Source organism: Lycium barbarum, chromosome 1 (assembly GCF_019175385.1).
Source record: "Lycium barbarum isolate Lr01 chromosome 1, ASM1917538v2, whole genome shotgun sequence".
Lineage (NCBI taxonomy): Eukaryota > Viridiplantae > Streptophyta > Magnoliopsida > Solanales > Solanaceae > Lycium > Lycium barbarum.
The window spans coordinates 442,288-463,000 of record NC_083337.1 but is presented as its reverse complement, the minus strand read 5'-3'; the positions used below and the strand labels follow the sequence as shown (position 1 = coordinate 463,000).

At 35.8% G+C, this 20,713-nt stretch overlaps 3 protein-coding genes and 1 long non-coding RNA gene across 4 annotated transcripts; 1 reads left to right on the top strand and 3 right to left on the bottom strand.

The window, feature by feature from the left end:
• The first annotated feature begins 153 nt into the window (after positions 1 to 153).
• LOC132627700 (uncharacterized) lies at positions 154 to 3,849 on the top strand. The gene is made up of 3 exons (XR_009577951.1): positions 154 to 268; positions 2,499 to 2,663; positions 3,153 to 3,849. It is a non-coding gene; the product is annotated as an uncharacterized LOC132627700 (long non-coding RNA).
• An 849-nt stretch (positions 3,850 to 4,698) lies between these two features.
• LOC132606543 (UPF0481 protein At3g47200-like) lies at positions 4,699 to 7,720 on the bottom strand. Its single transcript, XM_060322944.1, has 2 exons — positions 7,157 to 7,720; positions 4,699 to 6,040 (listed from the first exon to the last, which is right to left on the bottom strand). Exons 1-2 carry the CDS (start codon positions 7,620 to 7,622, stop codon positions 4,884 to 4,886), a joined length of 1,623 nt encoding a protein of 540 aa, XP_060178927.1. The 5' UTR covers positions 7,623 to 7,720; the 3' UTR covers positions 4,699 to 4,883.
• Positions 7,721 to 9,463: 1,743 nt separating this feature from the next.
• LOC132598402 (probable O-methyltransferase 3) lies at positions 9,464 to 12,402 on the bottom strand. The gene is made up of 2 exons (XM_060314385.1): positions 10,666 to 12,402; positions 9,464 to 9,951 (listed from the first exon to the last, which is right to left on the bottom strand). The coding sequence occupies exons 1-2, from the start codon at positions 11,440 to 11,442 to the stop codon at positions 9,646 to 9,648; spliced, it is 1,083 nt and encodes a 360-aa protein (XP_060170368.1). The 5' UTR covers positions 11,443 to 12,402; the 3' UTR covers positions 9,464 to 9,645.
• Positions 12,403 to 13,491: 1,089 nt separating this feature from the next.
• On the bottom strand, positions 13,492 to 20,120 carry LOC132626881 (putative pectinesterase/pectinesterase inhibitor 26). The gene is made up of 2 exons (XM_060341907.1): positions 19,394 to 20,120; positions 13,492 to 13,565 (listed from the first exon to the last, which is right to left on the bottom strand). Exons 1-2 carry the CDS (start codon positions 20,118 to 20,120, stop codon positions 13,492 to 13,494), a joined length of 801 nt encoding a protein of 266 aa, XP_060197890.1.
• Positions 20,121 to 20,713: the final 593 nt, after the last annotated feature.

Sequence of the window (20,713 nt, the reverse complement as noted above, 5' to 3'; positions counted from 1 at the left end):
AAATGACCAATTTAATCCTAAATCATTATATATATATATATATATATATATAATATAAACTATTAATAAGCGTGAGTTTGGGTACGACGAAGGGTAAAATCGTCATTTGACGCTGACAACTGGCTTCCACTTTCTCATTCCATTCCATTTCATGGCTCTTCCAAGCATTTTTTATTATGGAATTCCTTCTTTTTTTTTCTTTTGGCATTTGGGAATAAATTGCATGTTTTAGATAATTGCAGGAAGAGTAGATTAGCTTTCAGCTTCGGTAAATCTCTTTACTTTAATGGGTTTTTGATTGATTTGGGTGAATGAATGCTAATTTTTCAACTTTTTTGTCTTACATATTGTGGGTCCTAGTGGATAGCTTTCAATGGATTATTATAAAAATCTTTTTCTTTTTTCAACTACATTATTTTTCCTTTATTACCTTTTCTTGATGTGGACGAATACTAATTGCTAATTTCATACTATCATTTTTTTTTTTGGTTTTATTGAGTAGATTGGCTGAACCCATTTTGCACATGCATGTTTTTACTCAATGACTAAATTTTGTCACCTATTCTTGTGAGCATCAACCAATAAATAGCAGAACTTCCAAGAGTTCTGATAATCTACACTAAAACGCTTTTTTACATGTGCTTGTGTTTCTTAATTGAAAACTAATTTATTGCATTAAATTGAATGAAATATATAAATGACCATTCTTTTATCTTCACGAAATAAAAAACAAGAATATATGATGGTTATAGGAGGTACTGATTCACAATGTCTGCAACTATATGCATGATATACATTATTGGTTGTTCAATCACAGTCGGACGTAAGTACAATGTGTATAACATATTTTATAATCTGGCGTTTAAGTTTTTATTATGATAATCCTTAGTTTCATGTTCCTAACACATGGATATACCTTCTCCATTGAGGTTAAAATTTCAATTGCAGATGAGCTCCAGTATATTTACGTTTTAATATGTAACTACAAACAAAAAAAAAAGAATTCCAATTGGAAGAGTAAATTATTATGTGAAAATGCAATCTACAAAAGGTGTTGAATCCAGATTATGTTTTGATCTAATTTTATAGTCATATTAATACTAATTTAGTACCAGGATCTTTATCCTCCTATCAAAATAGTGTTAATCATATACTGTTACAAGTTGGATATTATCCCTTGCTGCAGATGATATTTATCATGTAACTCCAATTAAGGTACAAATTCTGGATACCTTTTGCCTCATAAAAGTTATAAATTCTGGCTATAAACAAAATTTCAACTAACAGCATCTAATGGTTCTACTATCATTAAAGTTAAACAATTTATACATGTCTACTACAATGTTGAACTTGACCTCACTTGTGAGATTACACTAGGCATGTTGTTGTTGTACTACACAGTTGAACTTGCAAAAAGCTCAATATTTTTTCCCAAGGAGTCCCTGCCATTGCCAGATATTCAAAGTCGGCTTACTCACAAACTGTTCAGATACCAAGCAAAAAAATCATTTGCCGAACAACAACAGCTACATACTCAGTGAAATTAATTCATAGTCTGTAATGCGTTGAAAAAGAAACATTCTTCATTCTCTCTCATGCCAATCTCAACTGACATTATCGAATGCAGCAAAAGAAAGAATCTTTTGTTGCAATGATGAAGAAAATCCTTCTTTTGCTCTGATAAAGAAAAAGTATTACCAACTGGACAAGGTAAATTGTTAAAGATGAAACAAAATCGGAGTTAACTACTCCATTGGAAATGAAATGGTCAGCAATAACTTGCTCTTTGTTATTCTTTCTATAAATATATATTACAGCTTATCCTCAATAACTCTGTCATGCGATATTATGACTGAGGCGTGAATCTTGACATTAATATTATTCCAATGGCTGTCACTTTTTTTTTTTTTGGATCCAACATTCTGTGACGTACTGTATTGTTTTTAAAAATATTTACTGGGAAAGCAAGTCCCTACGACAGCTCACTTTTAGGGCCCGTTTGGCCATAAATACCAAAAACTTTTTCACTTTTTTTGGAATTTTTGAAGTTGAAGTTGGAGCTGGAGTTGTGTTTGGCCATAGTTTTTGAAATTGTAGTTTTTAGTGAAATGTAGCGTAAAAAAGTGAAAAAAGTTGAAATTTTTTTAAAAACAAGTTTTTCTTGTTTTTAGTATTCCAGAGTACAACTCCAGAAAAAAGTGAATAATTTTTATGGCCAAACGCCCACTTAATTTTTATGGCCTGTAGACTGCTTCACTTAAGGTAGACGTTAGGTTGAAATGACTGTCACTTTCTTTTTTCCTTCCAACATTCTATGACGTACTGTATTGTTTGTAAAAATATTTACCGGAAAAGCAAGTTTTTTATGGCTTGTATACTGCTATACTTAAGGTAGACATTTGTTTATCTGCTTGTGTCTCATTTCAAATTTTTAATGCATAATTGCTATCGTTTCCTTATGCTGAAGTAACAAAAGAGAATTTTTGTCAAATCTCTAGGATTTTAAGATTGTAAGAACTGAAGACGTTAGAAATAACCACTGCATATTGCATGAAGTTGACACATTTTGAATAGAACTTTTATCAGTAATGAGCAAATTTCCAGGTGTGCTCATTCAGGTGTATGAAGAGAAAGGATAATGACCGAGGACAACAACCTTCTTGGTAAGTTTGACCTTAAAGCACTTTATAACTATATATATTCGTGCCAATCATTTACTCTAGCATCAAACTTGACCTGGTTCAGTTCATAGTGGTCAGACTGACCAAATTTTGGTCTCATATACGTGATTTTTGCAATTTTCTAGAACAAAATTTATACTTGAACTGCAGCTGTAGCAACACTGCGAAAACAATTTTTCAGAGAGATAATGTTCACTGTTTATCTGGGAGAACAGTCTTGAAAGAAAATTTGCCCAAATCGTCAAGAAGTGTTTTGGTCAATATTTTGGCGATGAGGGTACATATCAGTAGATTCTTTTAGTAGCTCATATGTATCGGATTTCATTTACCTGCGGTTGGAAACTAATGAACGACTCTATCTAAAAGATTTTGGATTTCTTTATAATGATCAAATGATATTCGCCCTTATTTTCCGACAAGCTTCCTTTCCTCAGTATATTTGACCCTCTAATCCATAACCACCTTATGCAGGAAGAGTAATTTGAGAAAAGATGACAATAGAACAGAGGGAGAAAACAGAGAACAGTGTATTATAGTGAATTGTTGGCTAGAGTTGATACACTTGTGGAAATTAAAGGGAATAAGAGGTATATTACACTGCTGAAAGGGAATCAATACTACTGCTACCACTTAAGTATAGGAGTAAAGCTGTTCTTCACTTCCTCTTATAGGAAATGTAATATGTAAAGTGAAGCAGCATCAAGAGGACACTTAAGAAATTACCAAAATTCATTTTACGTTAGCATTTCTATTTGAGTAGAGCCATTCTGCTGGTCGCATTCAGTGGAGCATTTCCCATTTTGGACAAGCTAATGCCAAGGGATTAATTACTTGAGCATTTGGTGTATTATGTCTATAATAATAAGTAGTAGTTATATTTTTGGTGTATTACGTCTACAATAACAATGCTTCGCAAATGGTTTAACTAAACAGTACTTGTGTTTGTTGTACGTATTGTGAATATATATAGTAGTATTCTATTAAGCTTGTATTGCAGTAATCTTGTGCTCAATTAACTTAGATGCTATTAAACGTTGGTGTTTGCTGCTTTATTCTGTGATCATATCGAAATGTTGCAGGAAACATTAAGTATTCTCATTGATCAATGTCACCAATAGGTTATCAAAATGCCAGGGACTTGTGAGAAATTACACATTCGTCCTCTTTAAACTTTTGTCGCTAAAATTGTTAATTTGGCAACTCTCATCATTGTTGTTTATCTATTCATACCAAAGAAATCTCATTAATTATGTCCATAATTGGATATATTCTTTTGGTGCATATCCTATCTTGAGGCTTATATGAGATCACGTTTTATGAATTAACTGATTTTTTTTTTTGGCTCCCATCCTTTTTTCTCTGTCTTGGGTATGGCATCGTAGAGCAAAAGGGGAAACACCAAATGAGAACAGAACCTTGCACGTTACAAGGGTATTCACGACTGAAGAATTTCTCAGTAAGGCCTGTTTTATTGTACGTAGTCTACTTCTTACTTGGTCTAAAATACAAATATAAATAAATTATGACGGGCCTGATGGATTGTGAAGTGATATTATTTACATGAAAGTACATTTAAGCCGGAATTTTCGGCCCGCGCTCACTATCCCTTTCAGTTGTTCTGCAAATGAATGTGCATAGTATCATGTCTATTTTGTAAATGTAGTCAACTTGGGGCTATTACTTTTTTTTTTCCCCTTTTTTGTGTGGTCCTACTAGACATTAAAGTAAGTATGAAATATCTTCCCTAATATCGGACCTCTTTTGTGCAGTGATTTAGGCATAAGCCCCTGCAATGCACGGGCACGGGCTATCTAGTATATGAATATAATCTTTTTTGTCCTTTCATTCTGAGGTTTATTTGGGGTCTCAAACTGATTCCATAATGAAATATTTTGCTGGTAGGTGACAGTGAGACTCAAATTAAAAAATTCTCTCTACTTTGATATCAAACTAAGTTGTGTGACCACTCACAACTAAGAAATTAAGCTATTAGACATGGGGCAAAATTTATACACAAATATAACATACGCAAACAAATTAAACAGATTATTAGTTTGTACGCATAAAACAAGAAGAGTACAAAGATCAATCACCGTCAAAGCAACAAGGTTAAAAAAAAAAATGACGAATTCAATAAACATGATACGCAAGAATTCCTGCAGCGAAAAATAGAACTGGTTTTGAATCCTATCATCACTAGATCTATTTTTTATGGACTGCATAATAGGTCTGGACGCCTGCTAGAAATGTATCAGTGATTTGCAAGCCAATCACAAAAAGTGCTGCAATAAATGCAAAAAGAGTCCATGGGGTAGTAAAATGAGTGTTCTTCCACTCAGCAATCCATATTTTTGTTCTGCTTTTGTAATGATCCTCAATTTGTCTTTTGACATCAACAAAGGCATGTGGATTAGGCACCAAATCTCTTGCTATCTCGTTGAAGAGATCTGCAACTTCTTGATCACTTCCAAGATAGTTAAGAAGTATACCTTTGGATCTGAGCTCTTTCACATCTTCAGCATGATCAATAAGTGAATCCATGAAGCAAAGATAAGATGTAACGCCAAAGTCATCTGGTGTATCAGGGCATGCCTCATATGCAACCAAGTTTAAGAACTCCGACTTGGTTGAATCATCTACGGTTATAGATGGAAGCATTAAAAGAGCTGAGCAATGAAATGAATTGAACTTAATGTCTGAAAGACGACGACTCTTTCCAGGCTTGAAATGGATTCCTGCTTTCTTCAGCTCTATGGCTGAACGATACGAGCACAACTCACCCCTTAGATAGCATCCACCTTCTGCGAAAGCCTTCGGGTCTATGAGATGTGTTTTTAATAGCTCGAGGAGATGATAAGGAAGCGGAGTTTTCACGCTTTTTTGTTTGGTAAGGGAAGGTCCTTCTCCTTGACAAATCCTTCCAAAAAAGTTCATAACTTTCTGAGCAAATGTGTAGCTTTCTGGATGGGGACCATTCCCCTGTATTGTTTCTGCAGAAAAGAGAATTCCATCAAAGAAATCAAGAAAAAAATTCTTGATACGTTGAATGAATCCGTGATCTTGATCAGGCTTTTCATGTGCACTCGAGATGAACTTTTTAATCATCTCCATTCCTACATTATCCTTGAACTTACAGCTCATTAACACTTGCAGGACTTCAAATGGTAACTGATTTTCAAGTAAGAAAAGATCCCGACGAATGAAAGCTATATCATGGCTCTTCATTTTGAGCTCCTTAGCATTGCCAGTGACGATGCAGTGAAAGTATTGAAGAATGAAGCAGCCATCCAGGAACATCATCTGTGTAAACTCCTCGTCGCTGTAGTCTTTGATCAAGTCCTCATAATAACAGTCCCTCACTGATAAGTTGGTATTTTACCAATTTATCTCTTCTTTAATCTTATATTTTTGCTATGTTTGCTTGAGAAAATAGTGCATTTAATATCATTTACATCTATTTTACAGGTTTATGTGATTTAGAAGTGATCGGAAGAAACCAAGTGAAAATAAAGTCAAATTGGACAAAACTGCACAGTTTTGCAAAACTGTCAAAAGTGGACAGTTTTGCAAAAACGGGACAGATTTGCAAAAAACGGGCAGAACTGCAAAAACGAAAATCTGGGGCATATTTTGTCATTTTTTGGACTTGAAAAAATTGGGAAACATAAAAGGAAGACTAGGGGGCAAAATATTTTCATCTTTGGCAGCTCCCACAAGTTGGAGGCTAGGGTTCCTACAAAAATGTTCTCTCTTCTTTTTAATCCTTGTTGATAGAAATCTCTTGGTGACAATTAAGATTGATACTCTTGTTGTGCTTATTTATTCATTTGCATTGTTCTTAATCAAGTAAGTTTTTGCTATTTTAATTATTCTTGTTCATGAATGTTTTCAAGGGATTAGCTAACCTTTGAACTCGCCCATTTACTTTGTTTGAAACTCGGAAGAGGAAGAACGGAGTTGGGATAGAATAATTAACATGAATTTGGGGCGTTAACCCTCATCTAATGGAAGTTGACCTAGGAATAGGCAATACCACTTGTAGCCATATTCGGGTGTTCTTAATGCTCCTAATTGCTTGAGGGATCTTCAATTAGGTAGTCTAGTTAATCTTCGGAAGAAGTTAATTTAGAGTCATTATCCGAGGCTAAATAACATGAACTTGCTATTATTTACAATTCGTGAAATAGATTGGATCGTTACTTGAGAAGTAGTTTCCCTTCTTCCATTCTTGTTGCCATTGATCAATTTACTTGCTTTGTAGATTAGAATTTATATTTCCATATTTTATAAAAACCTTATCAAAAACAACCATTGATGCGTTCGGGCATAGCTATTGTTAGTGATAATTCCTAATCTGCTTAAATCACCTACATATTGTTCTCTGTGGGATTCGACCCCGACTCATAGTTGGGTAAATTATATTTGCATACGACCGTGCCCATTCTAATTAATAGGGTGGATTTGGACGTTATCACTCACATCAGTCACAATGTTCTTGACCTTTTTGTAAAGCTCATCAATGGACACTGCATTTGTCGAACGCCATGGTAAGACCCCTTCAGGTCTTGGTTTGGTACTATCTTGATCAGCAAACTGAATTGCCAGTAGCTCCTTGTACCTCTCCATGGGTTGAAGCTTTGGATTTCCATGGTGAAATGGACCAATAGAAACCACGAGGGGCTCATAGCACCTTGCGTTTGATTCAATCTCGCGATGCATTTTTGGGACCATTTGAATTTTTGGCTTCTGTGATGAGCCAATGTACCCTTTTCTCTTCTCCAAGGAACATAGCCATTGTCTCTCACTTTCACTGATTTCATGAGAATTTGAGTTTGAATCTCGATGGATTATAATGCTCCATTCATCAGCAAAATCTTCATTGCCGATACTCCTACCTTCTTCTCTAGTAACCATTTTTCCTTTCGCAGATCGTTTGTCCATCTTTTTTGAAACCTCCTCAAATTATGGAATCTATATCTTGATAGTAATTGAAGTTTCTTGAACATGTTTATATCAACTTAAACTGAAACATTGGACTAGTATTTTAATATCTACTTTTACTTTGGGCCAGGTGATTTTGCTTCGTTCTCAATTCAGGTATTTTGCAAACAATTCTTATTTCTAAATTCAGCTCCCTCTTCGTAAAGAAGAAAAATAAAATAGGATTAAATAAGGGGGAAGAGCATTTACTTTAATCCTTTACCTCCCAGCTAAGAAAAATTAGTCATGACAAAAAGGGAAAAAGGGCAAGGATTCTCCATCTTTGATCATCCAAGTGACCAATAAATAAATAAAGATGCCCCATCTCTAATTGTTTAAGTTCTTGGATGTGATAGTTAACACAACTAAATTTGATATCAAAGCAGATTTTTAACATTTTTCAATATAAAGGAGATTAGGCTTCTAGATGGCTCTTTGAATCGGATGTTTAAGTGAAACTTAAGTGACTGATAATTCGAACTATGTAACTTTGTAGGATTCGCAAGAACAACGAACAGTAAACGCAGCGCAAGTGCATTTCATACACTAAAAGCATCATGAATTTTCTTATTCCAAGAATAGAACAAAAGAAGAAACTGCAGATATAGGAATATACTAGACTTGATATCAGATGAAACTTTATAGGAAGTAAAATTTAAAAGATACTTCCATTTAGGATGTGTTCGGTACGGAGGAAAACATAATTTTTTCAATTCCCATGTTCGGTTGATCAAACTTTTGGAAAATATTTTTTCTAGGAAAACAATGTAAAAAAATGGATCATGGGCCTAACTCAACATATAAGGAGACCACCCATCTCATTAACCACCGATGAGGGACTTTTTTTCATTCTTCAACACCCCACCTCACGCCCAGGGCCTAACATCGGGTGAGATGGGTCCTGCTCTAATACCATGTAAAGAAATAGATCATGGGCATAACTCAACCTCAAAAGCTAGCTTATGAGGGGAGGATTGCCCAAGTTCATATAAGGAGACCACTCATCTCATTAACCACCGATGAGGGACTTTTTTTCATTCTTCAACAAACAAGTTTCTCAAAAATGAGGAAAATGACTTCTCTAATGGAAGTAGGGAAAATAAGTTCCACAAGTGTCATTCCACATTAGTTGTGTCCCCCGCACCTCACGTTCACCACCAAGCCGTAGCCCCCATTTCCACCACCCCACACCACACACACACCCCACTCCCACCTCACATAGTGCTTATCTAGATTTTATACAAATGCTTTTAGGATAATATTTTTTCTTACGTACCAAAATACAAAAAAAAAAAAAGTAAAAAATCCACTTATTTTCCTTCATACCGAACACACCCTTAATCCATATATTTTCTTCCCAACTACTATTAATATGCCTTGAACTTAACTGCTCAGTGGCGGAGCCAGGATTTCCGCCGAGAGGGTTCAAAATATAAAAAGATAAACATACGAAGAAGCCTAAGAGGGTTCAACATCTACTATATATACATAAAAAATAATTTTAACCTTGTAAAAATAGTGTTTTTTTTCCGCTGAGGGGTTTCGGATGAACACCCTCGGCATAGTGTGGCTCCGCCACCGTAACTACTAAATGAGTGAGGTAATGCTTTATTTAGAAATTTGTGTATCGGGCAAGTGATTATTAAAGAAAAAGTCAAAGTCTGATGAGACTATTGATTGTGACAAGGCTAGCGAAGTAGCCAAAGGCTACAACGAGCCAAAAGGAGCTCCGTCAAAGTCAAGAAAAAATACAAAGACAATTTGCTAATTGATAAGGGTATGAACGACCCAAAATATATCGGACGATAAAGTTAAGATTTTTCATATTGCAACCAACTTATACAAGCATGAGAGATCTGAGGGTATTGCGTTTGTTAGAGATCGTTTTACCCCTATGTGGGAATTTTCCTGCACGAATCAGAACTTAGTTGGGCCACAATACAAATACCGGACACCGGGTGGGAAACCAAATGAAAAAAGAGATCTAAGGGTAGAGTTCAATGACAGACCTCAAACCAAGAGTGTGATTAATTTTGTAGCTACTAAAATCAGCATCTAAGAAAAGTTTTTCCCACTCTTTTTTGTTCCTCTCTTTGCTACCCAAGAAAACCATCACCAGCATGTCTATGAAGAGCTGTACTTGAACAGATTCATCATCCATCTCTGGATTTTCCATCACCATGTCTATAATGATAACTTTATTCTCACCTTTTCCACTTCCTATTATTGCCTTCTTGCAGTTCTTCAGAATTTTCAGACATTCTTCATCATTCCAATCGTGTAGAATTGACTGTAAAATTAACATGTTCAAAGTTAATTAGACAAGTAACAAGAAAAAATAGAGCATAAGAGAAACTAGTAATAAAGTAATTAATGGATGTGTATATCGCCCTGCCTCTACTATGGGCAAGCAGAGGCAGGGTTTTAATCAAGAAATTCTACATCTGCTATATATTCATAAAAAAATATTTGACCTTGTATATAATGTGATTTTTGGCGAAAGGGGTTCAGATGAAGCCCCTCCCACCACTCTAGCTCCGCCCCTGACTATAGGCAGACCTTCATAACAGGGAATTCAAAAAAAAAAAAAAATCACACTTTGGAACCGGAACTTGCTACCTAAAGCAAATTTTGCACTACCTTTGCCACTACATTAGAAGATTTCTTTACGTTTAAGAGATTCAAAATATTCATATATATGCAAGAAAATTGTCGGCCATATGAATCATCTCTAAATTAGGAATTCATGTATGGCCAGAATACTGTCGACCATTGCGAGCCATGGCGTCCTTATAGCAATAGCATACTGCCTACTTATAGCCTATCAATAGGTCAGTCAATATATAGGGGGTCCTCTTGCCTAACGGAGTCATCCCGGCCATGTTACTCCATTTAAACTCATCTCACTCCAAAATTATGCAAACACAGATAAAAACGTCTAAACATTAATCATACAAAAATTGAAGAAAGAGGGGATTTTGTAGGGAAAAGTCTACTGATTTACCTTGAGTAAGACTGTATTAGCAGGGGGAATTTCCTGAAACATATCCCCTGCTACAAACTCCAGATTTTCACTTCCTTGCAAGTTAGCCACCACAGGGGGAAGATCAAGAACAATACATTTCACGTCAGAGAATTTTTTGGCTATGGCCATTGCAACAGTTCCAGTCCCTCCTCCAACATCAACTAAAGAAGTCAATCCTTCGAACACATCCTTAAACTCGTCGCCAATCAACACGTTCATGAATGATCGTGAATCTCTGGCCATGTTCTCGTTAAACCAAGTACCAATACTCGGATCCCTCGAAAGTTTGTCCCAGAAATAATCTCCATATGCAGTATAAAATGCACTTGGATCCTCATTCTTGAACCAATCACCTAAACAATTCCATGCTTTAAAGAAAAAAGTATCTTGATCTTCCATCGAGCTCCAAGGCCCATCCTTCACTACATAGCGATCAGCTGGTGCAAGCGAATAATACCCTTTATTATCATCGTCATAGTCGCAACCTTCATATTTTTGAAGAATCAACAGGCCATAATGAACTAACATTCGAGTAAGGCGGTGAAAGTAGGGAACTTTTGACGCGCTAATAGGGAGGGAAGCTATGAGTTTTGATAGAGTCATTGGTTTGCCATGTTTGGTGATGGCATTAGGTATGTCCAATTGAAGTGCACAGTTTAGTGATACATGCTCTATGAAGAAATAGAGTTGGTTCCATGGTTGTGTTTCAGCTTTAAGAAGCTCACTAGGAGTAAGGTTCTCATTATAATCAGCCATGTAAAGTTTCAATTTCCTGTGGAAGAAGTTGGTGAACGTTTTTTTCTCAGGGTCGGGCCACGCAGCCTTTTGACAAAAGGGGGAGAAAGGATGGATCACGTGATCAGAGAAAACTATACCTGAAGAATGTGATACTGATAAGCTAAACGAGTAGGCTTCGCTATTAATATACACTCATTGGTTGTCTGAACTTTGCACCTATGTTGCTTGGACTTTTCAAAAATGATGCCGGGTGCGTTGAATCCTTCAAAAAGTACATTTTTGAGAATCCGGCACGGGTACGACAATATATTGGGAGAATCCGAGCAACATAGCTTTGTTGTTTTACTTGTATGCATGGAAAAATGATATTTAGTGGACAATTATTACCTTATTTGAGGCAGAAGATGCTATTTAGTTTGGGGCAGAAGATGCTATTGTGCCTCCTTTTTGTTTATTTGTATTTGGAACCTTTGCAAATTTTGTTCATTATTATCCAAGCAGTTAAAGTCACTTGCGAGTAATGAAAATGTTATATCCAAAGTGATTGGCATTAATGAGAAGAATATTTATTATTAACCTTTTGGCTTTGGTATTTGGTGCTTCAACACGTACATAAAACACACTAGCCGTCCGCCAGCAGCAAGAATCTTATTTCGAAGCAATCTCTCGAGTTTTTCCTTATCCGATTTGACCGAGCAGGCAAGAGTTTGACTCCTTCACGAATTTGTTGTTAATGTAAATTTGGAGTAAAAAAGGGTACTCCTGATATGAATAGCCTACAGACGGCAAGTGATTGTATTTGAGGAGTTGGTTTTAGAAGTGATCACTCAATAGTCAATTGGACAAAGAACATCCGTAGATAATGTAAAAGGACATCATACAGTCCATGTATTTTGATTCACTAGGTAAATACTGTTTACCTGTGTTTTTCACACATAATAACAAATATCGAAGCAAAATTTACTTGATATACAGTAACTAGTATATTACTAATTGAGAAAATGATCAAAATAGTCTTCATTTGGTCGTCCCTAATGTATAAATTATGATGAAAGTACTTTTAATTATTATATTTTAAGAAATAACCAATTTAATCCTAAATCATTATTAGACATATAAAGATAATTATAATACTCTCTCCGTCCCAATTTAATCTCTTATTTTCTCTTTTTAGTTTGTCCAATTTAATCCTAAATCATTATTAGACATATAAAGATAATTATAGTACTCTCTCCGTCCCAATTTAATGTCTTATTTTCTTTTTTTAGTTTGTCCCGAAAAAAATGTCTATTTCTATATTTAGTAAGTTTTCTAAATTCGAAATTCTACAAGGCAAGTTTAAGACCACAAAATTTAAAGGAGTACACACATCTTTAATTTTCTAAACTCTATGTTCAATCAAAATAAGGTCTCATTTGTTTGCACTTAAATGGAGGTAATCTGAATGGTTCAGACCTTAGACCATTAAGTGCATTTGTTTATATTAAGATCTGACACTTATTGGATCTGAATGAATAGGTCTTAATCATTAAGATCTTAAACAAAGTCTTAATATCATTAAGAAGTATTTTTATATGAATAATTTTTACTATCACTTTGTCCAAAGCCACCAACTCCATGCCCACCCCACCCACCTCACCATGCACCCTCACCTCCACCACCACTAACCATCTCTGTCATCACAACTACCATCACCACCACTGTCAACCACCATCACCACCCCCCTTAAATCCCCACCTCTCCGTTACCCACCCTAGCCTACCATCACCACTAACCACCCCTGCCATCACAACCACTATCCCCATCGCCGCCACCACCACCCCACCCTTCCACCCACCTCTTCACCCCACCACCAGCTCTCCATCCCACCACCCCACCCCATCCCACCCCACCTCCACCACCACCTCCACCATTGTCAACCACCATCACCACTATTAACTACCATCACCATCCCTCTTAAACCCCTACCTCTCCACTACCCACCCCAGCCTACAACCACCACTAACCACCCCCGCCATCACAACCACCACCACTCCTACCCCTCTACCCACCTCTCAACCCCGCCACCTACTCTCCATCCCACCACAACTCACTACCACCACTAACCATCTTTGTCATTGCAACCACCATCACCACTACCACTGTCAACCACCATCACCACCAAACGTTAAACCCCCACCTCTCCACCACTCTCCCCAGCCTACTACCCCTCCACCCACCTCTCCACCCCACCACCTAATCTGCATCCCACCGCCCAGTCCCAACCCTCCCTTTCACCATTATCCCACACCAGCCCTCCGCCACCTAGTACCATTAAATAAATATTATTTTCTAATATTTAGTTAATTTTTTATTTGAATTGTATACTTATTATGTTTAAATAAATACACTATGCACATTCTTAATCATTCGGTGTTTAGGTCTAAAGATAACATCTTAATCATTCAGATTCAGAAGTCTTACTCTTAATTGAGACAAATGAAGCCTAAAACACTTAAATAGGGACGGAAGGAGTACTACTTTTATCGTTAAAATAAACAAGACTTTTGATATATGCACTGCATCTTAACTATCAAGTTACAAAGGTGTTTTAGATCGTGCAATATGATTTCAGAATCGACATTAAAATTATTAACTTTGGAAAGAGTCATAAAAAAATGACTTCGAAGAAAATTACAATTTTATATTGAATATATACAGTGGAGTATTAAAGGAAGCTGAGAACGTCTTCAATTGAACTAAATACGTTGTGTACGGAGGAAGATGTTGATGACCTCCATCTACTTTAACAACAGGAGTAACTATTGTCTTTACTAATAGAGTGAATAGGTTAAAACACGTAAACGGTCACACTTTTGCGAGTTCTATACCTCAACTATCCAATATTTCACGCCCGTTATTGAGTTGACTACCTGTTTGAAATTACTCAACAATAGTCGTGTGAGGCTTAAACCTTCTCCCATAAAATTGGGTGCACTTGATGTTTATTAGGGCTAATTAAGCTGACTATTTTTTATTTTCTTCCTATTTTTCTTATACAACAACAACATAATTTCATAAGTGGGGTCTGAAGAAGGTAAAATGTACTCAGATCTTTTCTTTTAAATCTTTTTCTTTTTCCACTTTTTTCTTCTTCATTTCCTATATTCCCCCCCCCCCCCCCCCCCTCCCCGCCGCTTTACAAGTTAACAAAAACGGTCCCTTAACTATGAGAGTAGGTTCAAAATAGTCCCTTAACTATGCACTTAACGGTTTTGGTCCTTTAAGTTTGCCATAAGTTGACAGTTTTAGTCTCGACAAAATATTCATCGAACTCTGTTTGTTAGATTTGACGAGAACTATGAAAAAAAGGAAAAAATTAGTGAGAACTCTAGATCGGTCAAATAACTCGGGACAAAACCGACGGACGTTAGTCGGTTATAGGATGGACTTCTGCGCATTTTTTCTCAAAAATAATTGATGGACTTCCGTTGGTTTTCGTAAAAAACAATAAAAATTAAAAAAAAAAAAATATAGTGTCCCTCGATTTTATCCATCGGTTTCCGTCCATCATTTTTTTCGCTTGTTTTTGGTAGTGATAACTTTTTTAGTTTCTGCTATTTCTAATTTATTTCTAAAGTCTAGTGTATTTTATTTAGTCGATGGATTCCCTCAGTTTTAATCGATAGAGTCCGTCGGTCTTTGTGTTTCGAGACATCATTTTCTGACATTATCAAACCATTAAGTGCATACTTAAGGGACTATTTTTAACCAACCCTCATAGTTAAGGGACCATTTTGTCAACTTATGGCAAATTTAAAGGACCAAAACCGTTAAGTGCATAGTTAAGAGACTATTTTGAACCTACTCTCATAATTAAGAGACCATTTTTGTTAACTTGTAACAAACTTAAAGAACTAAAACCGTTAAGTGCATAGTTAAGGGACTATTTTGAACCTACTATCATAGTTAAGGGACCATTTTTGTCCTTTTCTCTCACAAAAACGAAGCCCATAAGAGGAACTTGAATCGATTTTCACAAAAGTCCGAAACTCAGGTAGTCTGATCTTCAAGAAATCGTCTTTGAAAATGTTTTGACAAGCCAATTCAAATCAGTTGTAAACAAATTCAAATTTCGATTTTAGACTCATAATTTAGTTGTCTGCAGATTTAGACAACACCCATTTCTCAAGCAAAAAATTCAAATTCTGATAGACCCGAAAAGCTTTGACGACCAACAATGGTGGCTCGACTTTTCATCCACCCAAAACTCTCCAATATGTAGCTAAAATTTCAGATATAAGCTCAACAATAACTCTTAAACAATATTTATATTTCGTATCCAACACCCACACCTCATATAGGAACTACCTAGATCAAATCGATGCTTCAAAATTTCAATAATGAAGTCGTTATCCCCCTTAAATTTTAACCAATTAGTTAATCTAGTTTCTGATTATGTGGAAATAAAAAGCCACATCGAGTAGGACATTTTTAGTTAAAATGGAGCATGCATCGGACACAACCAACGAGGTGTGTCTTAATATACAAGGCGCGGTAGTTTAGATATGTAACGGAAACACTGGATAATTGAGGTATGAAACTCGCGGAAGTGTGATAGTTTTAAATATGTTTTAACCTACTCAAATATGTAATGGGAACACTGGATAATTGAGATGTGAAACTCGCGAAAGTGTGATAGTTTAGTTATGTACCTATTCATTGTTTTTTATATGACTTAATAACAAATTGGTCAAGTTTTAGAATACAGTAAATACCTTTTTATCATGTTTATATATTAATAATCAAATGGAACCAAAATTCATACATTAAAGACCATTTTGATCATTAACAATTTAACACCATTATACATTTGGATTAATTAGATTTCTACGAGAACACCAAGTGTCTTCAGAAATTTCTAAAGTTGAATTTTGAGTGTTTTTAGTTAAGTTCTTTTCTTTTTAAGAGGTGGAATAGAATAAACCGATTGAAGCGTAATGATAATACATTTTATATCTGATAATAGATTTCATTCTTCTGCTCTTTTCCGGAAGTCGATGATTTTCTCTGGTTTATTAATTAACAGAGTACTTAGAGTGTAAGTTTAGTGAAGCACCTCAGGAGGCCGGCTTGGAAGTGAGGCTTGGTACCCAAGTCATCCAGAAGAAAAGTAGTTTCAAGTATCTTGGGTCTATTATGCAAGGCAGCGGGGAGATTGACGATGATGTCACACATCGTATTGGGGCAGGGTGGATGAAATGGAGGCTTGCTTCCGGAGTGTTATGTGACAAGAAGGTGCCACCACAACTTAAGGGAAAGTTCTACAAAGTGGTGGTTAGACCGACTATGTTGTATGGGGCGGAGTGTTGGCCAGTTAAGGTTTCTCACGTTCAAAAGATGAAAGTTGCTGAGATGAGAATGTTGAGATGGATGTGTGGCCACACCAGGAGTGACAGGATTAGGAATGAGGATATTCGGGACAAGGTGGGAGTGGCCTCGGTGGAAGACAAGATGCGAGAAGCGAGATTGAGATGGTTTGGGCATGTGAAGAGGAGAGACACGGATGCCCCAGTGCGGAGGTGTGAGAGGTTGGCCATGGATGGTTTCAGACGAGGTAGGGGTAGGCCAAAGAAGTATTGGGGAGAGGTAATTAGACACGACATGGCGCAGTTACAGCTTACCGAGGACATGACCTTAGATAGGAGGGTTTGGAGGACCCATATTAGGGTAGAAGGCTAGTAGATAGTCTCATTACCCTGCCTTATTAATAGTCGCATTATCGTAGTATAATTTCTTGTGCTCTAATTTATGCTATTATGCTATTATCTGTTATTTCCTGTGCTTTGATTATTCTATGTTATCTGTGTCGCTTGCGTTACTTCATTTCCATATCGCTTTGAATCTCTTAGCCGTATCTGACCTCTTTTTATGTTTTTATTGAGTCGAGGGTCTCTCGGAAACAGCCATCCTACCTTGGTAGGAGTAAGGTCTGCGTACACTCTACCCTCCCCAGACCCCACGTTGTGGGATTTCACTGGGTTATTGTTGTTGTTGTTGTTGTTGTATCTATAGCCTATACGAGTCAAGTAGCATTATTATAAACATGAAACCCCACTTGATCCCCAATTTTATTGCAACACTATTCACTCTCATAATAATAGCACTTGTCGCGCTACTCAAACAAAAATACGAGTTAAAATCACTCTCCAATAATCCATTTGACGTAATTCAATCCGTCTGTTGGCTTCCTAACCTTACTGACAATCCAACTTCATGCATCAACCCCATCACCTTCTTTTACTATGCAGATGACCCTTCACCATTTTGGTCAAACAAACAGGGGTCGTTTGGTGCATGGTATAAGCTGAGATATCCCAGCACTAATTTTTTATACCATGTTTGGTAGAAGGTTATACCTTGTATCAAAAAAAGGATAAATTTATACCTTGTACCAAACAAAGTATAAAATGCATTCCATAGTATAAACTGAGATATCCTAGCATATATCACTTATCCTGGGACTATTTTATACCATCTACGAGATGGTATAAAATAGTCCCAAGATATAGGATAAATTAGTCCCGGGATTATAATCCCGGGATAATTTTGGCCATGCACCAAACGACCACACACAGAATTAACCCTTCACAAATACTCCCTCCATTCATTTTTACTATAGTTGTCTATTTTTTACTTGTCCAGTTTGAAAAACCAAGACATAATTTATCATTTGTTTATATTTTACCCTTATTATTAATTATTGGGTTGGAAACTTTAAGGAATTGTTAATGATTGCACAACTTTTAAAGTGTGTTTGATTGATTTCAATACTTAATTATAATTAGGGTGATATAGTAAAATTATAATTTTATTTATGACTTTTTGTGTGTCAAGTCAATACAATAATAGTAAAAATTTACGGATGGAGTATTTATGCTTTTTCTCTGCTCTTCAATGAACGAGCTCTCTAACTCCAAAACAGAGTCAATATTGAAAGAATGACTTGATGACACAGATGAGAAAATTCTGGCAACCAAAAAAATAGTGTGGGAATTACAGAGTTGGATGATATGAAAGGCCCAAAAAAGAAAAGAAAAAAGTGACCAACTCATTTCATTGTTCTGCACATACTAAATCTTTTCTTCTATTTTCCCCTCCTTCTGGTTGGGATAATGGCATAATTCTTTAACTTACTAAAACAGCCTTAAAACATTGGACAAAGTGGATAAAAATTTGGCATAGTATATCGAAGAATCAATGGTATCAGCATTATCCATCTCAAAGTAGCGTCTTTAATTTGGAGAATGCCTAAATCATACAAGGAGGCAACAACCAACATCAAACACAAGACACTTAACCTCATAGCCTTGTAGTTAAGTACTCTTCAATTTATTTATCTTACTTTCTTTTTTAGGCTATTTCAAAATAAATATCCCACATGATATGCTTAATTAAAGGGCATTATACATAATTTTTTATTTAAGAGCACAAGATTCAAAAGTCTGTTTTACTTTCTTGAACTACGTGTCCAATCAAACTGAGACAAATAAATTGAAACGGAGGGAGTATTGAAGTGTTGAAACTGAAGCTCATTACACAATTCTACAAGATTTATTGTAGATCCAAATTCCACACTACAACATTTAGGTACAAGGATATATATAATCACACCAAAAAGTATCACCCGTCTTATTGTTACATCCCTTACTATATAGATGCTGTATCAACCGTAATTGCATAAACTCAAGAGCAACATTCACTACAAAAAAATGGGTAATTTGCGGAGGTTGAAAGTTGCAATTCGCGGAGGTTTTAGCCTCCACTAGTTGCTACTCCACTAGTTGCTAGAAGAGACTAAAACCTCCGCGAATTGCACCTCCGCAAATTACAATTTTTTTGTAGTGATTTGAATCAATTAATCACCTGAATAGGCGTAAAAGTAGACAAAACAAAAGTAGTAAGAGAATGTACTGTACCCCAAAGATACATATGGTATCCACAAACATTACATCTGACAGAAAAGAAGCCACCGTACTTTGGCTTCCAATTACTGGATAATACATCCCATAAACACTCTCTATATTGATCAGAATCCTTAAGCTGTTTCTTGTTTTTTTAGAACTTAATTCAGACACGAATACCAACTTATTCAGACACACCTCAAGTTTTGGACTTTCTCTGTATAGCCAACCCTTTAATTCTCTCAAGCTTTTCGATATAACGAAGCTTTGTTCATTACCTAAATCAACATCCAAAGTCGTTAACGAACCATTCAAGTAATGAATAGATTTGTTGAACATATGTTCGCAGTGTTTATCATTTGACTCTGATAAACGTGTAGAGAGTTTACTGAGTTCGTCTATAACTGTGTGAAGGGAAAAAAACATAATTTGAGATGCGTTGACTTTGTATATTGATGGTTTGTTTCTGTAAAGAGGAGATAAGGATTTGAAACATGTAGATGGATACTGAGTCATTGAGCAGATGGACTTGATTGCCACGGCTTGATTCTTGGCTGGTGACTTCAAATCAAAGTTTCTCTTCATTATGGTGAAAACCATGATTATGGTTCCGATTATGAGAGTGAAAATGATGATTAAACTGATGATGAATTTTAACTTCTTTCTTGCTCGAGATGTTTGATCCTGCTTCACTAGGAGGCTATCTTTAACAGAAGAATTTGATATAGTACTACTGGCTGAGTCAATCTCCATAGTTGATTTGAATATTTTGTTGGTTTTTTTTTTTTTTTTGAGGCTAAATATGTTTACAAGAAAATGGAAAATGGATAGTTGTGAGGGGAGATGCTGGAGGAAGAGTTTTATCTCTTTAATGGAAACTGTGGAAGTCTCTTTAAGTCAAGCTTGGAGAAAGAGTCAAGAAAGAACAGTTTGTCCCACATTGACTTCTACGTTCTTGATGCACCTCAAAATTGCACTCATTTTATACGTTTGATTAATTGATTGATCACGAATTCAAAAAAAAAAAAAAAAAAAAAAAAAATTTAAATTTATGATTTAAAACAATATATGTCTATATCTTAATACATATGCAGCCCCCTAAACTTGTCATTTTTTTTCATTTTGACACCCCAACTAAGTATTGTTTCTATTGAACCCCTGAACTCATTCTTAAGTGTGTCTATCAAACTCTCTAAATCTAATTTTTATTAAAAGCAAAAATTAAATTGTTGTAATAAAGGTGAAGTAACATTTTAAACTGGGGTAAGCTATTTTTTAGGTCATGGATGTGTCGGTTTTTGCTCTTCCACTGCTAGCTTAATTAAGAGCTCACTCTTTTTTCTCTC